General features: G+C 41.0%; 1 protein-coding gene and 1 long non-coding RNA gene across 3 annotated transcripts; both read right to left on the bottom strand.

Moving 5' to 3' along the window:
• Positions 1 to 4,067: 4,067 nt before the first annotated feature.
• LOC120651380 (alpha-mannosidase-like) lies at positions 4,068 to 16,782 on the bottom strand. 2 transcript variants are annotated; one of them, XM_039928855.1, is made up of 28 exons: positions 16,253 to 16,782; positions 14,475 to 14,563; positions 14,212 to 14,386; positions 13,928 to 14,047; positions 13,727 to 13,810; positions 13,574 to 13,645; positions 13,361 to 13,474; positions 12,647 to 12,747; positions 12,467 to 12,560; positions 12,192 to 12,359; positions 12,017 to 12,100; positions 11,670 to 11,735; positions 11,544 to 11,600; positions 11,097 to 11,316; positions 10,455 to 10,591; positions 10,216 to 10,284; positions 10,067 to 10,126; positions 8,973 to 9,044; positions 8,257 to 8,304; positions 8,005 to 8,124; positions 6,084 to 6,149; positions 5,677 to 5,789; positions 5,252 to 5,336; positions 5,035 to 5,145; positions 4,865 to 4,960; positions 4,720 to 4,767; positions 4,556 to 4,624; positions 4,068 to 4,434 (listed from the first exon to the last, which is right to left on the bottom strand). In XM_039928855.1, exons 1-28 carry the CDS (start codon positions 16,559 to 16,561, stop codon positions 4,246 to 4,248), a joined length of 3,036 nt encoding a protein of 1,011 aa, XP_039784789.1. In that variant the 5' UTR covers positions 16,562 to 16,782; the 3' UTR covers positions 4,068 to 4,245. The 2 variants fall into 2 exon arrangements, with proteins under 2 accessions (XP_039784789.1, XP_039784790.1); XM_039928856.1 differs by having other exon boundaries at positions 4,127 to 4,434; positions 12,017 to 12,144; positions 12,254 to 12,359; positions 16,253 to 16,720.
• A 1,468-nt stretch (positions 16,783 to 18,250) lies between these two features.
• On the bottom strand, positions 18,251 to 19,692 carry LOC120648696. Its single transcript, XR_005665051.1, has 3 exons — positions 19,462 to 19,692; positions 18,927 to 19,009; positions 18,251 to 18,477 (listed from the first exon to the last, which is right to left on the bottom strand). It is a non-coding gene; the product is annotated as an uncharacterized LOC120648696 (long non-coding RNA).
• Positions 19,693 to 20,524: the final 832 nt, after the last annotated feature.

The following is a 20,524-nucleotide window of genomic DNA, read 5'->3' as shown; positions in this document are numbered from 1 at the left end:
GAGGGAAAAAAGGACGGGCGATGCATGGGGCTGGGCTGGGCATGCCTCAGCAGCAAGCCCGGCTCAGAGGGAGAAGGGAAGAGTGGGCCAGGCCGATTAGTTGTGGGCCGGCCTATAACCAGGTTTGGTTTAAGCTTTTGTTTTTTTATTTTAGTTTAGATTTATAGTTTACATTTTTAATGGGATTCAAAATTAAAACAGCACACAATTGAACTCCAATAAAATCCCAATGAGCCAATTCATTTGATCTTCGATCTTCTATATGAAGCGGCAAGCAGAGTTGATTGCAATCATTTTGAGCAGCCTGATGCAATACCGCTAGTATAGATGCAAAAGGTAACCGTCCTGTTTTTCTAGAGGTGGATTAAAAGGTAACCCACTCCTATAAATAGAGCAGGGACACTGTAGCATCAAACCTGTCTCAAAAATGTATTTTTAGGTGTGGGTGATGGCGTCACCTGCCCCTAGAAATGGCCACCATTTTGGAGGACAGGTCATTCCATTACTCATCTCTAAAAATATATTTTTAGGGGAGGATGATGGCATGACCCAACCCTATAAATAGTTTCACGCAAATAAATTCACTTTTTCATATGATCTCAGATGAAGTTAAACTTTGTATCAAAATTATAAAGGTTGACAAGATCTAAAATTTTGTTGTTGATAACCTTTTTATTTAAGGTCATTTAATAGTCTAAAAATTATTATAAGTTCTCCAATTTTAAAAACTAGGAGTTTTGATTTTTCAAACTATCTCGGATGTAGAGTAGCTCCATATCAAAGTTTTAGTGGTAAGATCTAAATTTTTTTAGTTTATACATTATTAATTTAAGATTTATTAAAATCACAAGATCATTTAATAGTTGTGTTGTATATATGACCATGACTATATAGTATCTCGTACAACTCAAGTCATATTTTGAGATTTCCATAATCTTAACATTGTATATATATACTAAAATATGCTTGACATATTTTTTGTATCTATAGTTCACAATAACTATAGTATAGAAGTTTCACCTTTTTATTTTATTTTTTATTTATATTGCTATATTTAAAGATGTAACTGAATTTTCCGAATAAAATAGAAAATATTTTCAAGTGTGGGTGGTGACGTCACTCACCCCTGGAAATGGATTTCTAGGGGCAGGTGATGGTGTTACCTATTTCGACAAATTGATTTTAGAGTTAATGCAAAAGAATAGCATACCTCATAGAGTCATAGGTGATTGTGTAGTATGGTTTGGAGGAGGGTACACGCAAGGTATGAGGTAAGCGGTTCGAACCACGCTTGATGCAAGCTTGCATATTTCGTCAAAACATTGTTCCTCTATGGTAGAGTTGCTTGTGGGCTGTAATATTTTTTTCTTTTGTTATTTTTTCAGATTTTTTTTATTTTCTAGAAATTTATTTGCAGGGACAAGTCATTGCATGCCCCGCCCCCTACAAATTGGTTTCTAGGGACGTGTGATGGCATGAACCGCCTCGGATTTATAGGGCCGGTACCATGCATGCCTCTACAAATGGTGTTTTACACTTCCCTAATATCATTTTTGTAGTAGTGAATATTGAAGGTGGATTGTAGTATATCAATTAAGAAATAGCCTAGAGTAGAAAATATGGTTGCTTTAATAACCAGAATTATCTTTCCAGCAGAATCGCCAAAAAGTATAAGTATGGTGACATAAAATCCAGTCAACATAGCTAATGCACTAGAACAAGTGGATGGTAAAAGAATTATTAACATTAGTGTGCGACAATGGGTCAGATCGGTTTGACCAGTCATGCCGATTCCCTCGGGCTTCGCTAAAATCAGTTGCCCAAGGATGGCTAGGTTTAGGAGCAAACCATTAAAGAATAACCAACATTCGTACGTGACTGTTGACGGTTCTTAAGATGAAAATCCAACTGTCAACTTCTCTATCATTCAATACCAAATAAATCACCAAACTTAGAGATAGGGATTTAACTCTTAACTGTTTCCACTAGTTTTGGTAAGTCATGTTATGCAGGCACCTATGAATAAATACTAAGAAAAACGTACATAGAATGCAGAAGGATGCACAGAAGATCACACCCTGTGTTACACTTACAAAAAGGGCCCACATGGCAGGGAAACCGACGTTCCAAGATGGAAACACCCATGGGATAAGGCAAGGACCCACCTATTATGCAGCCACGCAAAGGTGGCGTGGCTACAGAGCCGACCAGGTGTTGGCCAACCCCCTAGATCGTCTGAACTTGGCCCGTCACCCATCTAGGTGCAGCTTGGTGGGAGATTCCCTCTTATCCTTCTGAAGTAGATGCCCGGGTGTTTCCATATGTTTCATAGCCAGAACCACCCTTGGAGAACTATATAAGGAGGTGGAGAGCCCTCATTCAACACAACACAATTTGGAGAAGGAGAGGGGGAGGACTCCACCTTTAGAACTACCTATTAGAGTAGGTTAGGGAGTGTCTGAGGAGAACTTCAGGAGGAGAGCTGGAGTTGTCAGCCTTCCTCTGCTTGTACCTCGGTGGATACAAGTGCCCTTTTGAGTAAGTATCCGAATTTCGTCTACTTGGTGAGTTCTTATTAAAGTTAAGATTTCGTTACCATTCACTTGCAGTATCATTATCTGCTCTTGAGCGGTTGTTTCTAGCTTAAATACTTGAGTCTTAAGATGGAGTCTGGCTAGAGCTAGGAGCAGTAATTGGCAACATAGATGTGATGTCTAGGCTTGAAGTTACCTTTGTTTGTTACCCTTCTCCACAGTCTGAGAGGTAGGTGAAAGGTGGTGATAGCTCTGTCTGTCCCTAGTATTCCTCCACGTTCGGGTTGGGCATAGGGCTAATAGCCGGAGCCACTTGGTATATTAGGTGTGCTAAAGCATGCGAGTGAGAGCTAGTTTATCTTTCTTAAGTATCTCTTCTCTTAAACAACCACACTACCCAATGACATTCTATCTTTGTTTCTCGAAGTAAACGAGCTAAAAGACCTTTACACCTTCGTTCCTCATGAAAATACGATACCCTTGAATACTCACGGTGAAGTACAGCAACGGTATCTCCTGCGTTTGCGGGTCTTATCTGTGAACATTAAGAAATACCATAGTGATGAATAATGAATAGTTCATGAGAAAATTAGCAAGACCATCGATGCTCTCGCCTAGGAAGGACCCCATCAGGGCGTGGACATTGTTGGTGTGTCCTTGGTCAGCCACCAAGCTTGGGATGTCATCTATAGTCATGGAGATCAGTAGATGAACAATAAAAGAGGTCGGAAGAGAGATTTAGGATTTAGAAGGTAAAAAGTAAAGGCATATTAGATTTGTTCAATTGGATGTGTCTCAATTGGCCGTAGCCCTTCATACATATATATAGGGTGAGAAGGTTTTAACCTAATAGAAGTCAAAACACATACACATCCCGTATTAAAAAGCAACTCCTAAATTGGATCGCGCTGTCAAGATCAGTCCGACCTATGCTCCAACCGGTCTGATAGCCTTCAGACCTGTCTAACCTAGGTGTAGGTTTTCATGGGACTATAACTTCCTCGTCCACACTTCAAATTGGGTATTCTATATATGCATTTCAATCGTCTCGAGGAGATCTATGCAATGGTGCAGTCCAATTTATAATTTGACAATGTTACTCAGACCGACCGGTCTCATCGATTTATAAGACCGGTCAGGCCGATTTGCCTAGATTATCCAGCAAACATAAATTTGGTTGTCAACACTTGCTCCTGAGTTTCCATGACAGCCACAAAGTCTAGATTTTGTTTTTTACCACTTTAGCGATGTATTGGTCTTTTTTATTACTACTTCAAATTATCCATGAGGATCCAAAATAGTATTACTTTGTTTTATTTGTTGGATGCTTCACATCATTTCAAATATGCCTAGAAAGAATATAGCTGCTTCATATAATGAGAAGTGCCAGCATACTTTCCTTGAACACATATAATGTTTATATGAACAAACTTAGTGTGGGCGTGCACAAGTTCAAAGACCTACTTAAGTTCTAATTTGGGTGCTTTACCTTCTCTTTTCTTTTCATAATAAGGCAACAAAAGTTCTCCTATATTTTATTTTTTGAAAAAGGAAGTTTTATTAATTTCAAGTAAAGTTACATCAAGACGATATAACACAAATTGAATGGCTCCTGACCTATCAATCCACATAGTAGACCCATGTGCCAGTAAAACATTCTTGACCTTTTCTAGGCATATCTGATTTTTATATACATCATATATAAGTGCAATTAAAATTTCAGCAAGAACGTGCGTATCTCCATGGGTCCGAGCTCAATAACCAGAGCTTGACTATCAACCGGGCCGCCTTTTACCGGAGTGGGACCATTTTCAGTTTCCCCAACAACCTTCCAGTTGAGTTTCTTCATCTCTGACTTCTTCTGATTTGCAGAAAGGTTAGTCTCGGTCAATTCCTTAATCTGCACATTGGAACAACATTATTCACAAGGTTAGTCTCTGACTTCTTCTGTTACAAAATTATTTTTGCAACACAATCTTCTCTCATTCTAAAACCTGGGCTGCAAGAAAAAATTTACTTACAGTTCTCTTCCCGAACACCTTTCTCAGATCAACTTTTGCTAGCACCGAATATTGAGGGTCCTCAGCAGCCTGCCGATCAGATGAAGATTAATTGGTATCTTTGATTCATTATCATCAAGAAGGAACAACAATGTGTAATAGTATTGACCAAATTACTAGTGTACCTGGAAAAGATGGGCTAAGCGGAGCAGTGTGGTACCATCATCTAGATTCTGAAATGTTAATTAAGACATGCTTGGTTAAGGAATGATGTATATTCGGCAGTGTCATGCAGGGGTAAAGGGTGGAAGAAGGGGAGTACAGTGATACCTGCAGAGTGACGATTGCGACATTATTAGGAAGACTGTAGTTTGCATCCATCATGCTAGCTTTAGGAATACTGTAGGATTTCCATTTTGTCTCCTCCTGCAAGAAGTGCTCACTCTGAAATATAATGAAAACACAGAAACCAGAGATTTTGAGAGAGCAAGCAAGTATACCTCATGTGTAAAAGCAAGGAGAAAGGGCGAATAGACTTGCTGGCCATATGTGCGTCGCCAATGAGCTCCATGCCCTATCTTTTCGACATTGACATAGTAAGTGCCCCTGGCCTGTAAATGATCATTAGGCATAATTACAATAGCTATTAGCAACTGAATAGAGAGGGAGAGAGAGAGAGAGAGAGAGAGCTCTTCAATATTGTGACTGTATGCGTACCGTGAGCCCCTCGCAATCTTTACCCACACAAACAACTTCATCTAGTGGTTCTCCAACACCTCGAGCATCATCTTTAAGCAGACGCCTGATAATGTTCAGGATTAGAGAGAGTTTCAGTACTCAAGATATGCATAAAACATGATATGCAGATTTGCGGTTGACTTCAAACTGTTCCAAACTACTTTGCAATTACTTGCTAAGTTGATCATATCATTCAATAAAACTGTGTATGAAACACGGGCCTATATTTGTGTTTTGACCAAAATTTTGTCAGTTATTCAGTAAAGCTGGGCCTGTCTGTCTTCGAAATAACAGCGTCAGATTTAGATACTGAAAACAAACTAGAGTTATAGTAGTGTGTAATGGAAACTTATACACCACAAGATTCTCGAGTTGGAACGGGCTCAGACCACTTTTGCTACTACCTGTGTAGCATAATCTCTAGCTGACCATCCTGGATACTTGATGCTCCAACAGCACGATCAACAAGTACAGATAGTTCATACTTTCCATCTGCTATATATAGTCCCAGATTAACCTGCAATGTTAAGATGTTAGAAATCAGCAAGCCTGGTGGATTTTCTAACCCAAAAGATAATATTTTGATACACTGGAAGTTTGGAACTTTTTGTCTTTCTTTTCACAAAACCTATGTCATTGCAATGAGGCAATTAATTGGTTCAGGTATTTTCAACTACAGTGCCACACAGCCAGCACGTTGTCCACGAATACTTCTGCCCATGTCAAAAATATTTCCCATAGAGAACATGTTGCTCTGCTCGACTGAAGACCTGTAGATGGTTTCAATCTGAAAATGTGAACTTTTCCTTACCGGATAGTAATTTCCTGCAACAGGTTGAGTAACTTGAAGATCCCAATCTTCCCTGAAGTTTCTCACCTGCAAATGAAAATCTCTGTGAATCCCCAGGTAAAAAGAGAGATCCTTTTGGAGAATTATTTCAGATGGGCTCCCGCACTTTCCCCATAAAGAACATGTCCAGATATAGATGAGAATATTTGGAAAGATATATTCAATACTCCACTAGAGAATTGTGTAATTTTTTTTTGAAATGGAATGCTGTGAGGGAGGCCCCCGCAGCAAATTTATTAGAAAAAAAACAAACAAAGCAGCAGGCCGAGAGGAAACTTACAGAGCTCGAGATGAGTGAAAGGAACAAGAGAGCAAAGGAACTATACAATCCTAGCTGAAGAAAATCTTATGTACAGAGCTAACTAACGCTATCTACCCAGGTAAGGAAGGGGGTCTTCAGGTCTTCTTTCATTCTATGTGCTTGGAGGAAAGACTCATCTCCGAAAGCTCTTTTCCATCTCTGCAGACTTGGCTGTTGCTGCTAAATTTTTTTTGCATTTCTAGTCTTCCAGATTATCCATGCTGCAATGATGACTGCCTCCATAAAGAAGGGATGTGCAAAGTTTATTTTGGCTTCTTCCATCATTTGAAAGAAGGCAGACTGTTATTCCAATGGATGCCTAGACGGTGCCAGCATTGCCTGGAGAAGATACAATCAAAGAAAAGATGAAAAGTTGTTTCCTCTTGCTGTTGAGTGCAGATATCGCAGCTGTAATCATTTCCCTGTATATTGTGCTTTTTCTTTTTTAGGATGTTTCTAGTATTTAGTCTATCAACTAGCATTAACCAGGAGAAGACTTTCAATTTGTTAGCACACTTTGAGTCCCAGATCCAAATGAAAGGCTTAGGGGGCTGAATAAATTTGTAAGGGAGGTTGTACATCTTCTTTGAAGTGTATTTTGAAGAGCCCCAGATGTATGTCCATTGATCTTTTTGCTCATCATGAACTTGCAGTGAATCTATGATTTCCCTGAGTTGTTGGTATTCTTCATTAGCTTGTTGAGACAAAGGAAGATAGAAATTGTTGTCCATATTTTCGTCACTTAGGAATTGGGCCACCGATATTTTCTGATTTTTCGCGAATGAGAACAGCCTTGGTAAGGAGTCTTTGAGGCAATGGTCATTCCAGACATCCAGCCAAAAGAGTACTGAAGTTCCATTGCCGAGTGTGCACTTAGCTATTCCTCTAAACTTGTCACAAAGATGCAATAAATCTCTCCACCAAAAGGATCCTTTATCATTTTCAGCATGAGGCACCAAATTGTTTTGATAGTGAGAGTTCCAGATCAGATCCACCCATGGGATCTCTTTTCTGTTGTAGAATTTGTCAAGATGCTTGAGGAGTAGGGCTTCATTATGTGCCTCTAGGTCCACTACACCTAGGCCTCCTTTTTTTTTTGGTTTGACAACTTTTCTCCATGCAACCACCGATTTTGTTTTCCCACTCACTTCTGACTTTCTCCAAAGACAGTGTTTCCTGGCTCTATCAATTTGATCTAAGATTCCCTTAGGGACCTTGATGCTGCACATGGTATATGTTGATAGGGATGAGAGTACTGAATTTACCAACTGGAGCCTTGAAGCTTGATTTAGCATTGCAGATATAGAGGTTAGTCTTCTTTCTGTTTTGTCCACTAAAGGCATGAGATCAATGATTTTAGGCTTAGTGGTGCCTAAGAGTAAACCCAAATAGGTAAAAGGTAACCCCCCCAATTTATATCCAAAGGTGCTTACAAGATTTTGTGCTTGATCCTCACTTAGGTTTAGGGGTATCCTGCAATCCTTTGCAAAGTCCACTGGCCTTAAAGTTAATTACAATTGTGTAATTTTCAACCAAATAATAATATCAAACATCCAAACAACAAATTATATAAATAATTACCCTTTTGAGGAAATCCCTTCCGTTTGAATCAGTATAAAATGTACTGTTCGTGACCATATTTGCTGTCATTCGTGTGATAACCTCCTTGCCTATGTCATCATCGACAGGGATTGGTCCAATCTTTTTGACGTATGAGAGAAACAAAAATTGTTAGTTCAATTTTGAATAACAGATTTGCCAAAATGTGGTAGCATCACTAGGTAAGTATTATGTGAGTATCTTTTTCTAAAGCTGAGAATAGTGACTACTAACCGTGTATTCAACTTCGGCATGCTCCTTGTTCTTGTAGAGTCGTGTTATCTATATAAAGAAAATGTTAATCACTAGCTAGGACTAAAATAGAACCTCCTATTATTTTTCAAATGTGGAACTTATACTCTGGACCAATGAAGAATTATGCTCAAATGATGGTTATACAAATAACTTGCCAAGAAATGATTTCAGGAGGGGTACATTATTCTTCTCCGATGTAAACATTGTTGAAATGCTTGATGCTAGGAGATAGGGAATGCTTCTAGTACTGAGATTAAGAAGAATGAATAAAAACAGAGGATGCATTTTTTTTTCCGGAACACATGAGATCTCCGTATCATTGCATTTAATATGAAATGGAAAAATAAACAATTGTAGGATTCATATATGCCTTGTAATCAGGCAATACAATTTAATACTTAACAACCAAACTCAACAACTCCATGAGCTCCTCTTGTGATTCCTAGAATTGAGATGTCTTGATTTTAAGTAACTTATAAAGACATGCTTTTTCAAATGATCTATCGGTTGATTTATCCCTTTCAATGATAAATAGATCTGAATGAACACCTAAGTAGAATTATCCTTCAATCACTCTTTTGTGCATGTTAGCAGCATAATAAACAAAATATTCATACTTCAAGCTCATCTGATGATTAAGCTAAGTCACATTTAATTTTTATGGGGCTCTAAATTGGAGCAAGTTAAGAATTGACCTGATATACCCATGAGCTGAATTGTTGATGCACTTCATCGACCAGAGGTCCCCGGATAACTTTCAGTGACACCTAAAAGGATATCAGAATAAATATATTCCATGACATAGAAACATGAACTGTAAAGTTCTATCTAGCTAATGCATGATATGGTAGATATCATAGGAACTTCAGTGCCCTCTCTTTACTAACAAGAGCTATATATTGAAAAGAAAAGATCAAATTAATCTATCACTTTTGTTGACTATTCCTTTGAATATAACTAGAAAATTGCGCTGATAAGTGTACCTATGCCCTCTGATGTTTTTTTTAATATGAGAGGAGATCCGATTTGAGGATGAGGAGATCCATCATAGATTGATCCTTAAAATTCGGTGGGATGACCCGATTCTCCATGTTTATGCTAGTTATGTGCACATGATGTGGTGATGAATCATCACATTCCATTTATTCAAACCAAAGAAGAATTTGAGGAGTATGAAAACGATGGACCACCTCATTTCTCAAACTAAACGCCCCATTATAGAGTCCATTCACTAAAACATTCATCGACTAATTAATACCAAACCACTAGAATTTTTCATTTAAAATCCTTTAATCACTTTCACCCTGACTTCCAGTATTTATGAAAATTTTGATATGCAAAAAACTACATCTGCTATATAGTTAAAGTTCCACAGCATTAACTAAAAATATTTGTGGGGAGTATAGCTTTTGGACTCCTTTGATGAATTAAATATAAATGCCACAATTTCATCTGCTCTGTTAGTGTAAAGATGAAAGGCTGTGAGGAATAACACCATGCTATTCCAATCCATGTCTAGGTCCTTCATTCTAAAAATGCTAACAAAAATAGCTTTAAAAATGCTAACAAAAATATAGATACTACAACATTATTGGGAATAACTCCCTGCTTTCTTCAGCCAATTTGTGCAAATATTATTGTGGGAAATACAACATAGACCAACAAATAGAATTAACATCAACAAAAAACTCATTCTCGTAAAATTTAGTAAAGTGTGGAAGCGGAGAGTGATCAATGGAATACCAATAAAAAGTAAAGGAAACACAGAGATAGGCCTCAAAGATATTACCGATGATGAAACAATAGTTGGCGTGTTACCATCAGGTCTAAAAATATAAGCTCCAGATGCCTAACATAATACATATACATTAAGATTATTAAATATGTGTGACCAGATTTTCTTCAACTCAGAAAAAAAGCTCAGTTCCACAGTAAAACCTGTGAGTCCATGGAATCACCTTCACTTGATCTATACCAAAGAAAGCTTTGCTGAATTGGTAAATCCACCTGAAACAAATTATGAAAGAAAAACATAATAATGTTTCCCTATAAACAAATCCGAAACATTTCTTTAGGTAACGAAAAATGTAATGAATTTATTTCTGTCAGATCCACCGTAAAACAGTACTGTATTTCTATCAAGTCATTTAAAGATATATGCTTATCTTGACACTCACTCCTGAGACGGAATTGAACATCCTCTTGAGTTGTCCAGATGCTGATGAAAAGGACATCTTTAGAGGCCCTGGTCCAACTTCAATTGTGTCGTTACTTGGAGAAACCACCGCAGAGGCATACCCTCTACCGTTGTGTGCTGGACAGATTGTAGGAAATTCATTTAAGTCAACTCTACAGAATAATAAAAATCTGACAGATTAATCAGAAATTTTCGAATGGACCAACCACAGACTCACAGAGCATTACTATCACCGTTCATATGCAGTTTCAAGCAACACAAAGGTGAGCCTAGCTCAATTGATTGGGACGGGGGTGTGGTTGTGCACCCCAAGCACCCAGATTGGAGTCATACTTAACTCGAATTTCGGTTATTTTCTTCTTTATAAGAACCACCTAGTTAGTTCCTCCAAGGTTGGGTCTCGTTTGCAAATCGATATGGTAGTTTGCTGTTTTGGTGACAATTCAAGCTAGTTCTGAGATATGTGATCCCATGTCTTACTCAGTTATCTTAACAGTTAACTCTGTTATTGGTAAAGCAGTTTCATGCTTCAATAGGAGCAAAAGATTGCTGGGTCAAAAAGCAGTAGTATTTGCACATGGGCTATCATAGTTGCAGTTTAATCTAAATAAATATGATTCACCTGCTCCAGTGGATTTCGAAATGTAGTAAGAATTCCATCCCATTGGTGGTACGGAAGCTTGAAATACTAGCCAATACTTAGGGGCCTTGTCTGATGTGATTCCAAGATAAGCCTTCACATAAAACTTCCTTAAATTGCTGGTCACATTATCAACCTCAACCAGTTGAGACTCAACAATAGTTCCATCTGAGTTTTTTACAGCTAGGTTTTCATCATTGACCTGAAATCATTAATTAAAGAATGCATAACTATAGAAGTAAGGATTCAAAGGAAGGAAATCAAAGGAGGTGGACGCCTCATTGACAAATTTATCCTGGAACTTTTGAAAATTAGGCTATGGCTAGTTGGCTACTTAACAAAGAAACCATGATTCTTGATCTATAACATTTTCTTAAAGAGCATCCAGAATTGCTGACAAAGTGTTGATTGAAGTTTTAAGTCACTTACAGGAACCCTTATGAAGTCACTACGTTCCCATCCAAGAGGATTGTAAACAACTACAACCTGCAACAGACCATGTCAGTATCCAACATATTAATTGGTATACAAAATGAGAAAACAGATTGTACTCACTAGACTCTTTGTTGCGGAACTTGCTTTCTCCGTCGAAGGGCAGTAGCTTATATTCAGAAGTGGACACTAAAAGCGAATCAATAAGAAAGGCTGTAAGGTTAGGTAAATCTCTTTAAGAACTACTTACGAGAAACTTGTAAAAATTTATAGAGTTAATATATAGTACAAAACTTTAAATCTTATATGACCAAATGTATCAAAGTTATAATAGTTTATCGCTTTGTATTTTTGATAAGAAGAATTCGAATGCTCATTGGGGAAAAAAATAAAAAATCAAGTGCATATTTTCTCACCTGTTCAATTTTTATTGGGGAAAAAAATAAAAAATCAAGTGCATATTTTCTCACCTGTTCAAATTTTGTTGTAGAGGACACGCATGTTCTGTTGGAGCTTGTGAGACAAGTCAGAGCAGTGCTGACACCATTTTCAACCTGTACGATAAGAGTAGCTTGTACATCACAATTTCTGTGACAACCTGGAAGTGCATTGTAAAAATATCATTCTGTAAGGGAAATTGTAAACCTTTGATGCTCCAAGAGCAAGCCGTTTTGAGTAGTCATCAGTTGTGTGCTGCTTCGCAGTACCTGAGACTGCATCATGATGCTGGGCAATTCCCATTGCATCTTCCAAGCTGGAAGTGAATAATCCTAAGGAACTCCTACCCACCAGAAATTCTATTTGACGAGCAGCCTGCCAGGAAATGACACATGTTCGGTCAATCAAAAATTTATTAATACATGGTTTAGATAGAACAATAATTCATATACTTGTAGAATTGAAGTCCGCAAATATTATACCAGGTAATACCCACTGTACACTCGAACATATCTCTTGAATGTTGGGCGGCTTGTAAAATACCCAGTCCAGTATGCGTTTGTTGAATCAGCATAGCTGCAATTTGCAGTACAGCAAGACCACCCATGTTTACTTTTGTTGGCATAATTTTTTTTCATGTTATACTAAGTTTCAGAACTTACGGAAAATAATCATCATATTTTACTGGCCACGATTCATTTGAAGCATGTTTGGCATCTGTGTAGATGGAGGGAGTAGAATACAGTGCGTGCACTCGGCCATCCTGCAACGTTCATGACATTAGTCTCTTCAAATGCAGTAGTGATAATAGTTAACCATATCATGTCACTGAACTGCAATCAAAATTCAAAATGATTGATGTGCTGTGGCATATATGTTAGCATATATGATGTGCTTGAAAAAAATAAGAGCCGTCCATCTGACAGAATCATACAGTGGTTAAAGTAGAAAGTACCTTTAGGTACCTAGACTAAAGTACCTGGTGGTACAAAAATGTGGAACCAATTACCAAAAAGAGTGAGACCAAATACTAATTTAATTTAGTTTTCCATAGATCAACGGCCAGGAAAAATTCAAGGAAAAAGTATCCGAAAGTATCCTCAAGTACTTTACAATTATTGTTACAGAGCTCATGTTAAAAATTCATAATGCTCTCATAATGTGTATGTTATTTTTTTTTATGAGCGAGATGCAGTCTGGCAAGCCTGCATGCCAGTAATCAGCAGATCTAAAACTACGTGAGATGAGTGGACAAGTCCAAATGTGGCACTTATCCTTTTACAGAATTTTTAAAAACATAACACTTTAACAATATTTTTGCAATTTGTCAAAAATGCGTATGGAAGCTTGACATGGATGGATAAAATCTGCTATACCTTATTCACATGTTTGATGAGTGTGTCCATATTCCGGAACCAGGATTCAGCATACTGGTAGTTAAAATCATCCCCCATGGTCCACATGATATGATTTGTGCGCGTAACATTCACCTGAACATTGAAACATTTCAGAAGTGAGTTACAGGTTCAGTTCAAACGTAACTTCAAAATCACTCCATTCAACCAAGAGCGGTAGAATGGGACATTTACCTGTGCTATTGCTGCAGCAACAAAATCATTCACACGTTCTTCGACATTATAGTCAAACAGTGACATGTCATCCTAGAAAATGGTTGTATGATTAAAAACAAAAGATTCAAGGAGTGTCGAATCGTTGTGGGATCATTATATATGGATATGCACCTGAACAGGTATGATATCATCCAAAACTTCGAAGTCAAAGCCATCTGGTGGGCTATAATGGACAGGAAATGCATTGGTGAAGATCTGCAATTTGATTGTACAGTTAAACGGATCCACTAAAAGTCAATTATTTAGTCCATCATACTAGTAAATGGGATAGTGATATAAAAGAATTTTTGTACGGAGAACAACTAAAACTACCTGTGAAGATGAACCAAAAGTTCTTGAGCCGCGCCATATGACCTCTAGGCCTTTATCTGCTTTCCTCTTTGCCCTATCTTGGTAATCAATTCTTGCGAAATGTACAGACTCAAAACCAAGCTGCAATTGCAGTAAAGTAAACAAATGTTAGAAGAAAAAATAAGGTTCACCTTTTGGATATTTCTATCTTCTATTCAGCGAGCCTAGGAATTTATACTAATACTTTAGTTCCTGAAACAATTAAAGAAACATTTACATGATTGCAAATGTGATGTTTACAATACCTCTGCTCCAAGCAAATATGCTTGAACTGCAGAATGGCCAAAAGGATCAATTTGCCAGCCAGCTCTTGGAGTCTTGTTGAACTGTTTCTTAATCATCCGGTGACCAAGTGTGGTCTGATCAATCATGTCAATGTAATGTACAGCAGCTTCATCATGCATACACCACCCACCATTTCTGAACAAAGTATTTAGACCAAAATTTTGAGAAGAAAGAGACGAACCCAAGATCAAAGGGAATACTTAAGGATAATCACATGCCATACATGAACTCTAGCTGACCCGAATCGACCAGCTTGTGGACTATGGCTTGGATTGTCGGGCTTTTCTCTGCCCACCACCTTTGGAAGAAAGCCTGAAAGCAAAGAGGAAAAGTTAATCTCCAAGGTTAATATGCTTCGACGTTACCTGTAAAATAAGACATACAGAAAAGTTCTTTTCCACACATGAAGCTTTAAGCGATATACTTTTGAACTCTGTCCGGTGGTCACTATATCAGTGATCTAGAAAGCAATGTCTTAAAATCCACTTTCAGAAAATGAATAAAGCCTAATGATGGCAAGCTTCAGATGTTACTTCTCTAAAGCATGCATTTGATTTATGGTCTGGTTTAAAAAGGTTTGAACGAACAGAAGGATGGTCTGGTTTAAATAGTTTATTCCTTAAAAACTAGTCAACAATCCAATATCCATGTTGGAATTTTGTATGCTACAATTATATTTTTGTTAATGGTATGTGACAAGCACCATTTTTCAGCCTCAAATTTGCCAGAAGCCCAACTTTAGCTTGTTCACAAACTGATTACCACTGTTTCCCTGAATTTGAAACTTCTTGAAATCAAAAGAAGGGTTGGACGACATCCCTATCTAGGAGTGGAAGGTGGTCCACATGTTGGCCCCTGTTGTAGCACATGTACATGATAGCAACCCACAACCAATAGTTAGCAGATGGCAGTGCACTCTTTGGATTCTTTTGCTGTGCAATAATGAGAACTCTTTGGTAGTCACATTTTTCTCAAAGAGTGATCCATGGAAACAAGTTCAGTGATAGATATTGCATTGGATATGACTAAGGCCCATTGGGCACGATCACAAAGTTGAGGGGGCAAGAAACGTCTTATCCTACCGAAACGAGTACAGTCAGGCTTAGGCCTTTTGAACTATTTGGCCACACACGCCGTAAAAATGCATGATTCATATTTTAGGCAAACATTAAAAACTATATAAGCTTTGCAGGATGAGTAATTCAATTCAGAAACTATATAAAACATGCCACAAGCACAGTTGCTCCACGACCCAGATAATAATCACTTAAAATCAGTATTGAAATCCAACTGAAGACGCGACGGCTCAATTCAATTCAAGAACTGTATTAAGTGTTGCCGTCACTATCTGGGAGTGGAAGGGTGGGTCAGTGCGGTACCACTGATGAGAGTAACCCGATACCAATCAAGCTAGATTACACTCCAGTGGAACAAAAGGATAGGGGGACATACTGCATGTTGTTGGTCCCTTTTCTACAAGTCGCTATTTTTTAGATTGAGGAAAATCCAGCCTTGACCTCTCACAGCTGAGAGGCTACGGCTTATTCTACAAGTCGCTATGGACGTCAAAATTAATTGTGTGGAATAATGATCACCATGTCATACTTACATTTCAGGAAATTATATATGGACAGTACATTTGACACTAACAAATAATTGGTACGGTAATGCTTTAGGAAACTAGCACTCTAGTATATATATTGAAGAAATTTTCAATGACGTTGCTTCGGCGGAATATCTAATAATATTGCCTGCTGGTCGCTGTTGAAATGGCCTGCAACAATGCACACCGGCAGCGCCCCATTTTTCTACTCTCTCATGTCACCCAAGGCGAAAATCTCTATGGGCAGTGGGCAGCGCATGGCAGTTACCAAAAGCCAAGGTAGTAGCGTAGACGTTTAAAGGCAACAGCATTCGAGAAACGACCGACAAGGACTAAGGTCAGATCGATCGATGGAACCCCGCCCCGACCCAGAGAGCAGTGGGTAGGTAGGTACTGACCTGCTCGACGACGACGAACTTGCGGGCGGGGTCCCTGGCGAGCGCGTCGACGACGGAGTCGAGCGTGTTCATCACGCAGGCGCCCTGGATGGTGGTGTTGGAGCCGACGTAGTACTGGTCGACGGTCTTGAGCCAGCCGACGTCGTCGTGGGAGTGCGGCACCAGGTGCACGTTCAGCTTGCCCTCCACTACTACCACCGGCGTCGGCGGCGCCGTCGCGTTGTTGGACGCCGCCGCGAACGCCGACGCCTCCGTACCCGCGAGCGCCGCCGCTGCCAGCACCACCAGCAGGAGAAGCGCCGCCGCCATGACGGCGGCCGACCGCCGATCGATGGTCGTCGGCGGCGGCGAGTGAGCTTTTTTTTTCTTTCTTTTTTGAGATTGGCGAGAGAGCTTAGCTAGGCTAGCGCGCGCGGAACGGTGGGTGATGAGCGGAGTGAGGCGGGCCAGCCGGGCGCGGCCGGCCTGCAATGCGTTTGTTTTCAACCGGGCGCGGTGGGGCTCCGTCAAAAGCAGCTGTGACCACTGACCACATTCCAAATGCAATGGAAAATATATATATATATATATATATATATATATAAGTGGCAATGGCATCGACGACCTTTGCAGTATTTTATATATATTTGTATATATAATATATATACCTAGAGTATGGATTAGCTTTTATATATAGTCGGCAAACATATAGCGGTTTAGTGATTTCTTAATTTGTTGTTGGGCTAGCTCGCTCCTGCCTGCCAAATTAAAACATACGAAGCGGCGCGATTTCGTCCACATGCGCGCGCGCGCCCGGATTGATTTGTTGGTTGTTGCCTTTGTGGATCGTGAACCGGCCGGCGGGGCCAGGCAGAGGAACGCAGGCAGCGATTTTATTTTATTTTTATCTTATTGCGCTTTGCACGCAGTTCGTCGTTGACTATGAAACAAAAATTCAAATTTACTACGCCTGCACACAGTAATAAGTTGAACGACAGGACGCGCACGACTATTGCATTGGATTGGCATTGGGGTTGGGCTCGCTCGGGGAGTCGCCGGCCGGCGTCAAACTAAATGCCCTGACAGACACTCCAGCCGTACAGCGCGACTCCGCCGCCTACGCTACGTTCCTTCTCGGCGCGGCGGCTGCGACCTGCAACGACGCCAGGTCGCGATACCGGCGGTCCGCCTCGGACACGACACCCGGCGCGTCCATCCACCTGCGTTTTGACCGTGTAAACCCACGATTAGGTCTGTGTAATTTTTTTGGGTCATTTTTTTGACCCGCTCATTCTTTTTGTTAGCTTAGATGGATTGAACGGGTTAGTCGGTTCCATAGATATACTGTACAATGCGAATAAACTATGTTGTTTGTGTTCGAACTATCCATTTAAATCTACTGGTTTCTTTTAACTTGAGATTTCTTTTCACAACGAGGTGCTGGTCAGGGAGGGTGGCAGCTAGGCCTTGTTTGGCATGCTTTCTAACGCTAGGAATAGTAAATTTTGACCGTTAATTACGGTGTCAAACAAAACCAGTTTACAAAATCAACTTCAGAACTCCCGCGCAGTGACCCTGAAGAATCTAATGAGGCATTTGACCGCGCGATTAGAGGACGGATACTGCAGTATCACTGTAGCAAATCATCGATTATTTACCGTCGTTAGATTCGTCGCGAAAAGTTACATCCATTCCTGAAAAGGTTTGGCAAATAGACTTCATTTAGTGCTTCATGCATGCGAGATTCTTTTTTCGAGAAGCATGCACGCTAGATTTGTTGCGGAACCAAACAAGGCCCTAGTGTCTGGGTCCCTTGTTATGGTGGTCATGATAATTCAGATCGCACTGAATATTTATATTTTGAACTAGTTCTTCTTGTATATCTGAACTGAGTGCTGGTTGGCAGGTTCTCAAATCCCACTAAAAGCCTTTCACCAGCAAAAATGGAATCTGTGTGGACGGCACCTATATTATGAGTTTCTCCGACAGACATAAGGGACTGAGGATATATGCAAAAAAAAGAAGTCGGGTATATGCATACACTTACCCAACGAGGATCAATATCAGTATTCTTCTCAATCAGGAATTCAGGATAGCCTTGCTCAAGCAGCTGGTGCAAAATCCTTTTTGCTGCATTCTCAGCTCGACAAATCCAACTTTGCCAAGGCAGTCATGGCAAACCGATTTAGGACAGCACAGACACTGAAAATGTGAACTCTGTCTGCAGTTGAAACATATGTGCCAATCTGTATATACCAAAAATTAGGCCCAGGTATTAATAGCATTAAGGGTCATGTAGCATAAGAAGTTAATAATATGCAGTCTGTGCACATAAGTCGTAAGCCCATAGCTTGGAGCACTGCAGAGCAACATTTGAGGAAAGACTTCCAAGATCATGCAAATCTAAGTGCAGAGCTGCTGATTATTTGCGACCATTTATTTAATTACTGTCTAGCTTATGTGGTCATCGGAAAAAAAAACTAGCTGGATAATCAATGGTTTTCTGAGGCATACAAATACTCGTACATATTTGACACTTTGCATGATGCTGGAGCAGGTAGCTAGGAAAAACCCAGGACAATTAAAACTCGACTGTCCAAGCAAAATATGGTAATTCCAAGAAGGAAAAAGGAAACCCTGAAAATCCATGTATTCATGATAGGAAAAGTAAAGAGGGCATCACAAGAACGCTCACCGCAAATGAGTTGCTCGCTGTGACTAGAAAAAGAATCATGTTTGTTCTCCAAACAGCGCAGATGGTACGCCTTCGTGCAGTTCCTGGAACGAGGCAAAGTGAGGATCGGTTGGCAAAGATTGGATCGAAAATGATGATGAGCCAAATCGACGAGATGTCAATCATTCATCCATTCCCAAGCCAGCAAAGACGTACTACAGATTAAGATTCAAGACTAAAGTAGTTAATACGCATGCGATTCCCCAAGGCATAAAACAGACGGCAGATAATTCGTACTATCAAATTTTCCATGCAAAAAAAATATATGCAAATTTCAGCCCGCTCGTCTCAGTCTGGCATTTGCCTTGCCTTTGCACACTTGGGCGTGGACGCACTGACGTACGGCAACCGGCCGCAGCGGCGCCCGCTGCCTCCTCCGTCCAGGCGTCCACGTGCCGCGGCTCAACCCTCGCTGGTATCGCTTTGCCCTTCTGCCGGCGGTGTCCGCCCCCGTCCCGCGGCGGCGCATCACGCTCGGAAACACGAGAAAACCTACCCAGCAGAACAGGTGACGCTGCTCGCTCGTCAAGTCAGGCTCAGACCCTCGCTTCTCTCCGCGAAACGCAAGCGTTTTCCACCCGTGGCCTCTCTCCCGAGCGGGCCGAACCCCTCCCTCTGGAAGGCTTTCGGCACCGAGCGCCGCCGCCACCACCGTCGCCTCCCCGCCGGCATGATCCTCGGATCCGACAGCACGGTGGCCCTCGTGTCCCTCCCGGCGGGCGTGGCCCAACAGCACCGGCCCCAGCACGAGACGGGCCTGAAAACAACTTCTTTTTTAGGAAAGGGCCTGAAAACAACTGAACGCTGACCGACAGGTGGCCCATAAAATATGACCAAAACTCGCGGCCCATAACGACAGCTACAGGCCCATAAGGCTACGCCGGCCCAGCTAACGCTTTACGCTTCTTCCAGGGTTGTACTGTTCGCAGCAACGGTGCAGTCGCATCACACAAGACCCACGCTCCTGCCGCCAACTTTTATCATATCGGGCAGCGGCCACCTATGACCACCGTCGATTTGCTGCGGCCCGGTCGTAGCACTGGGCACCGGTTGTCTACTCGACCGTTGGGCGTTGGCAGTTGACGATTTCTACCGCCTCGCCGCGCCACCCACTCAACCCGCCACCGCCGTGGTCGATCATCCCTCCTGCCCCCACCCTTTTGTAAGGCCGCCGGCAGCTCCCCCTTCCCTGCGTCCTCCCGAACTTCGGCCGCCGTTGTGCGAGGAAGAAGAAGAACAGTACGGGCTCTCTTGGCAGCGGCGTCGGTGCGCTTCTATGAGTCTATGACATCTCGTCTCGCAGTAACGCACGTGACTCCTAGTATTCGCGCTCATTCCTCCTCTTGCCGTTCTCTACGCTGCGAACTCGGACGCTATGCTGCCCGCGTACGGGCTACAACCAATATATACAGAGCTACACGAAGCGCCGATGAGCACGAAAACAAGCCGGATCGCCGGAAAAACCCCGAAGCTGAGCACACGCAAAACAAAACAAGCACCGAAGATACCGGACCCGCACGTTCACCAGCGCCACTACACACAACGACAATCTCATCGCC

The sequence above is a fragment of the Panicum virgatum genome, chromosome 9K, assembly GCF_016808335.1.
Source record: "Panicum virgatum strain AP13 chromosome 9K, P.virgatum_v5, whole genome shotgun sequence".
Lineage (NCBI taxonomy): Eukaryota > Viridiplantae > Streptophyta > Magnoliopsida > Poales > Poaceae > Panicum > Panicum virgatum.
Note: the sequence above shows the minus strand (reverse complement) of the source record. Positions and strands in the feature narration are given on the sequence as shown.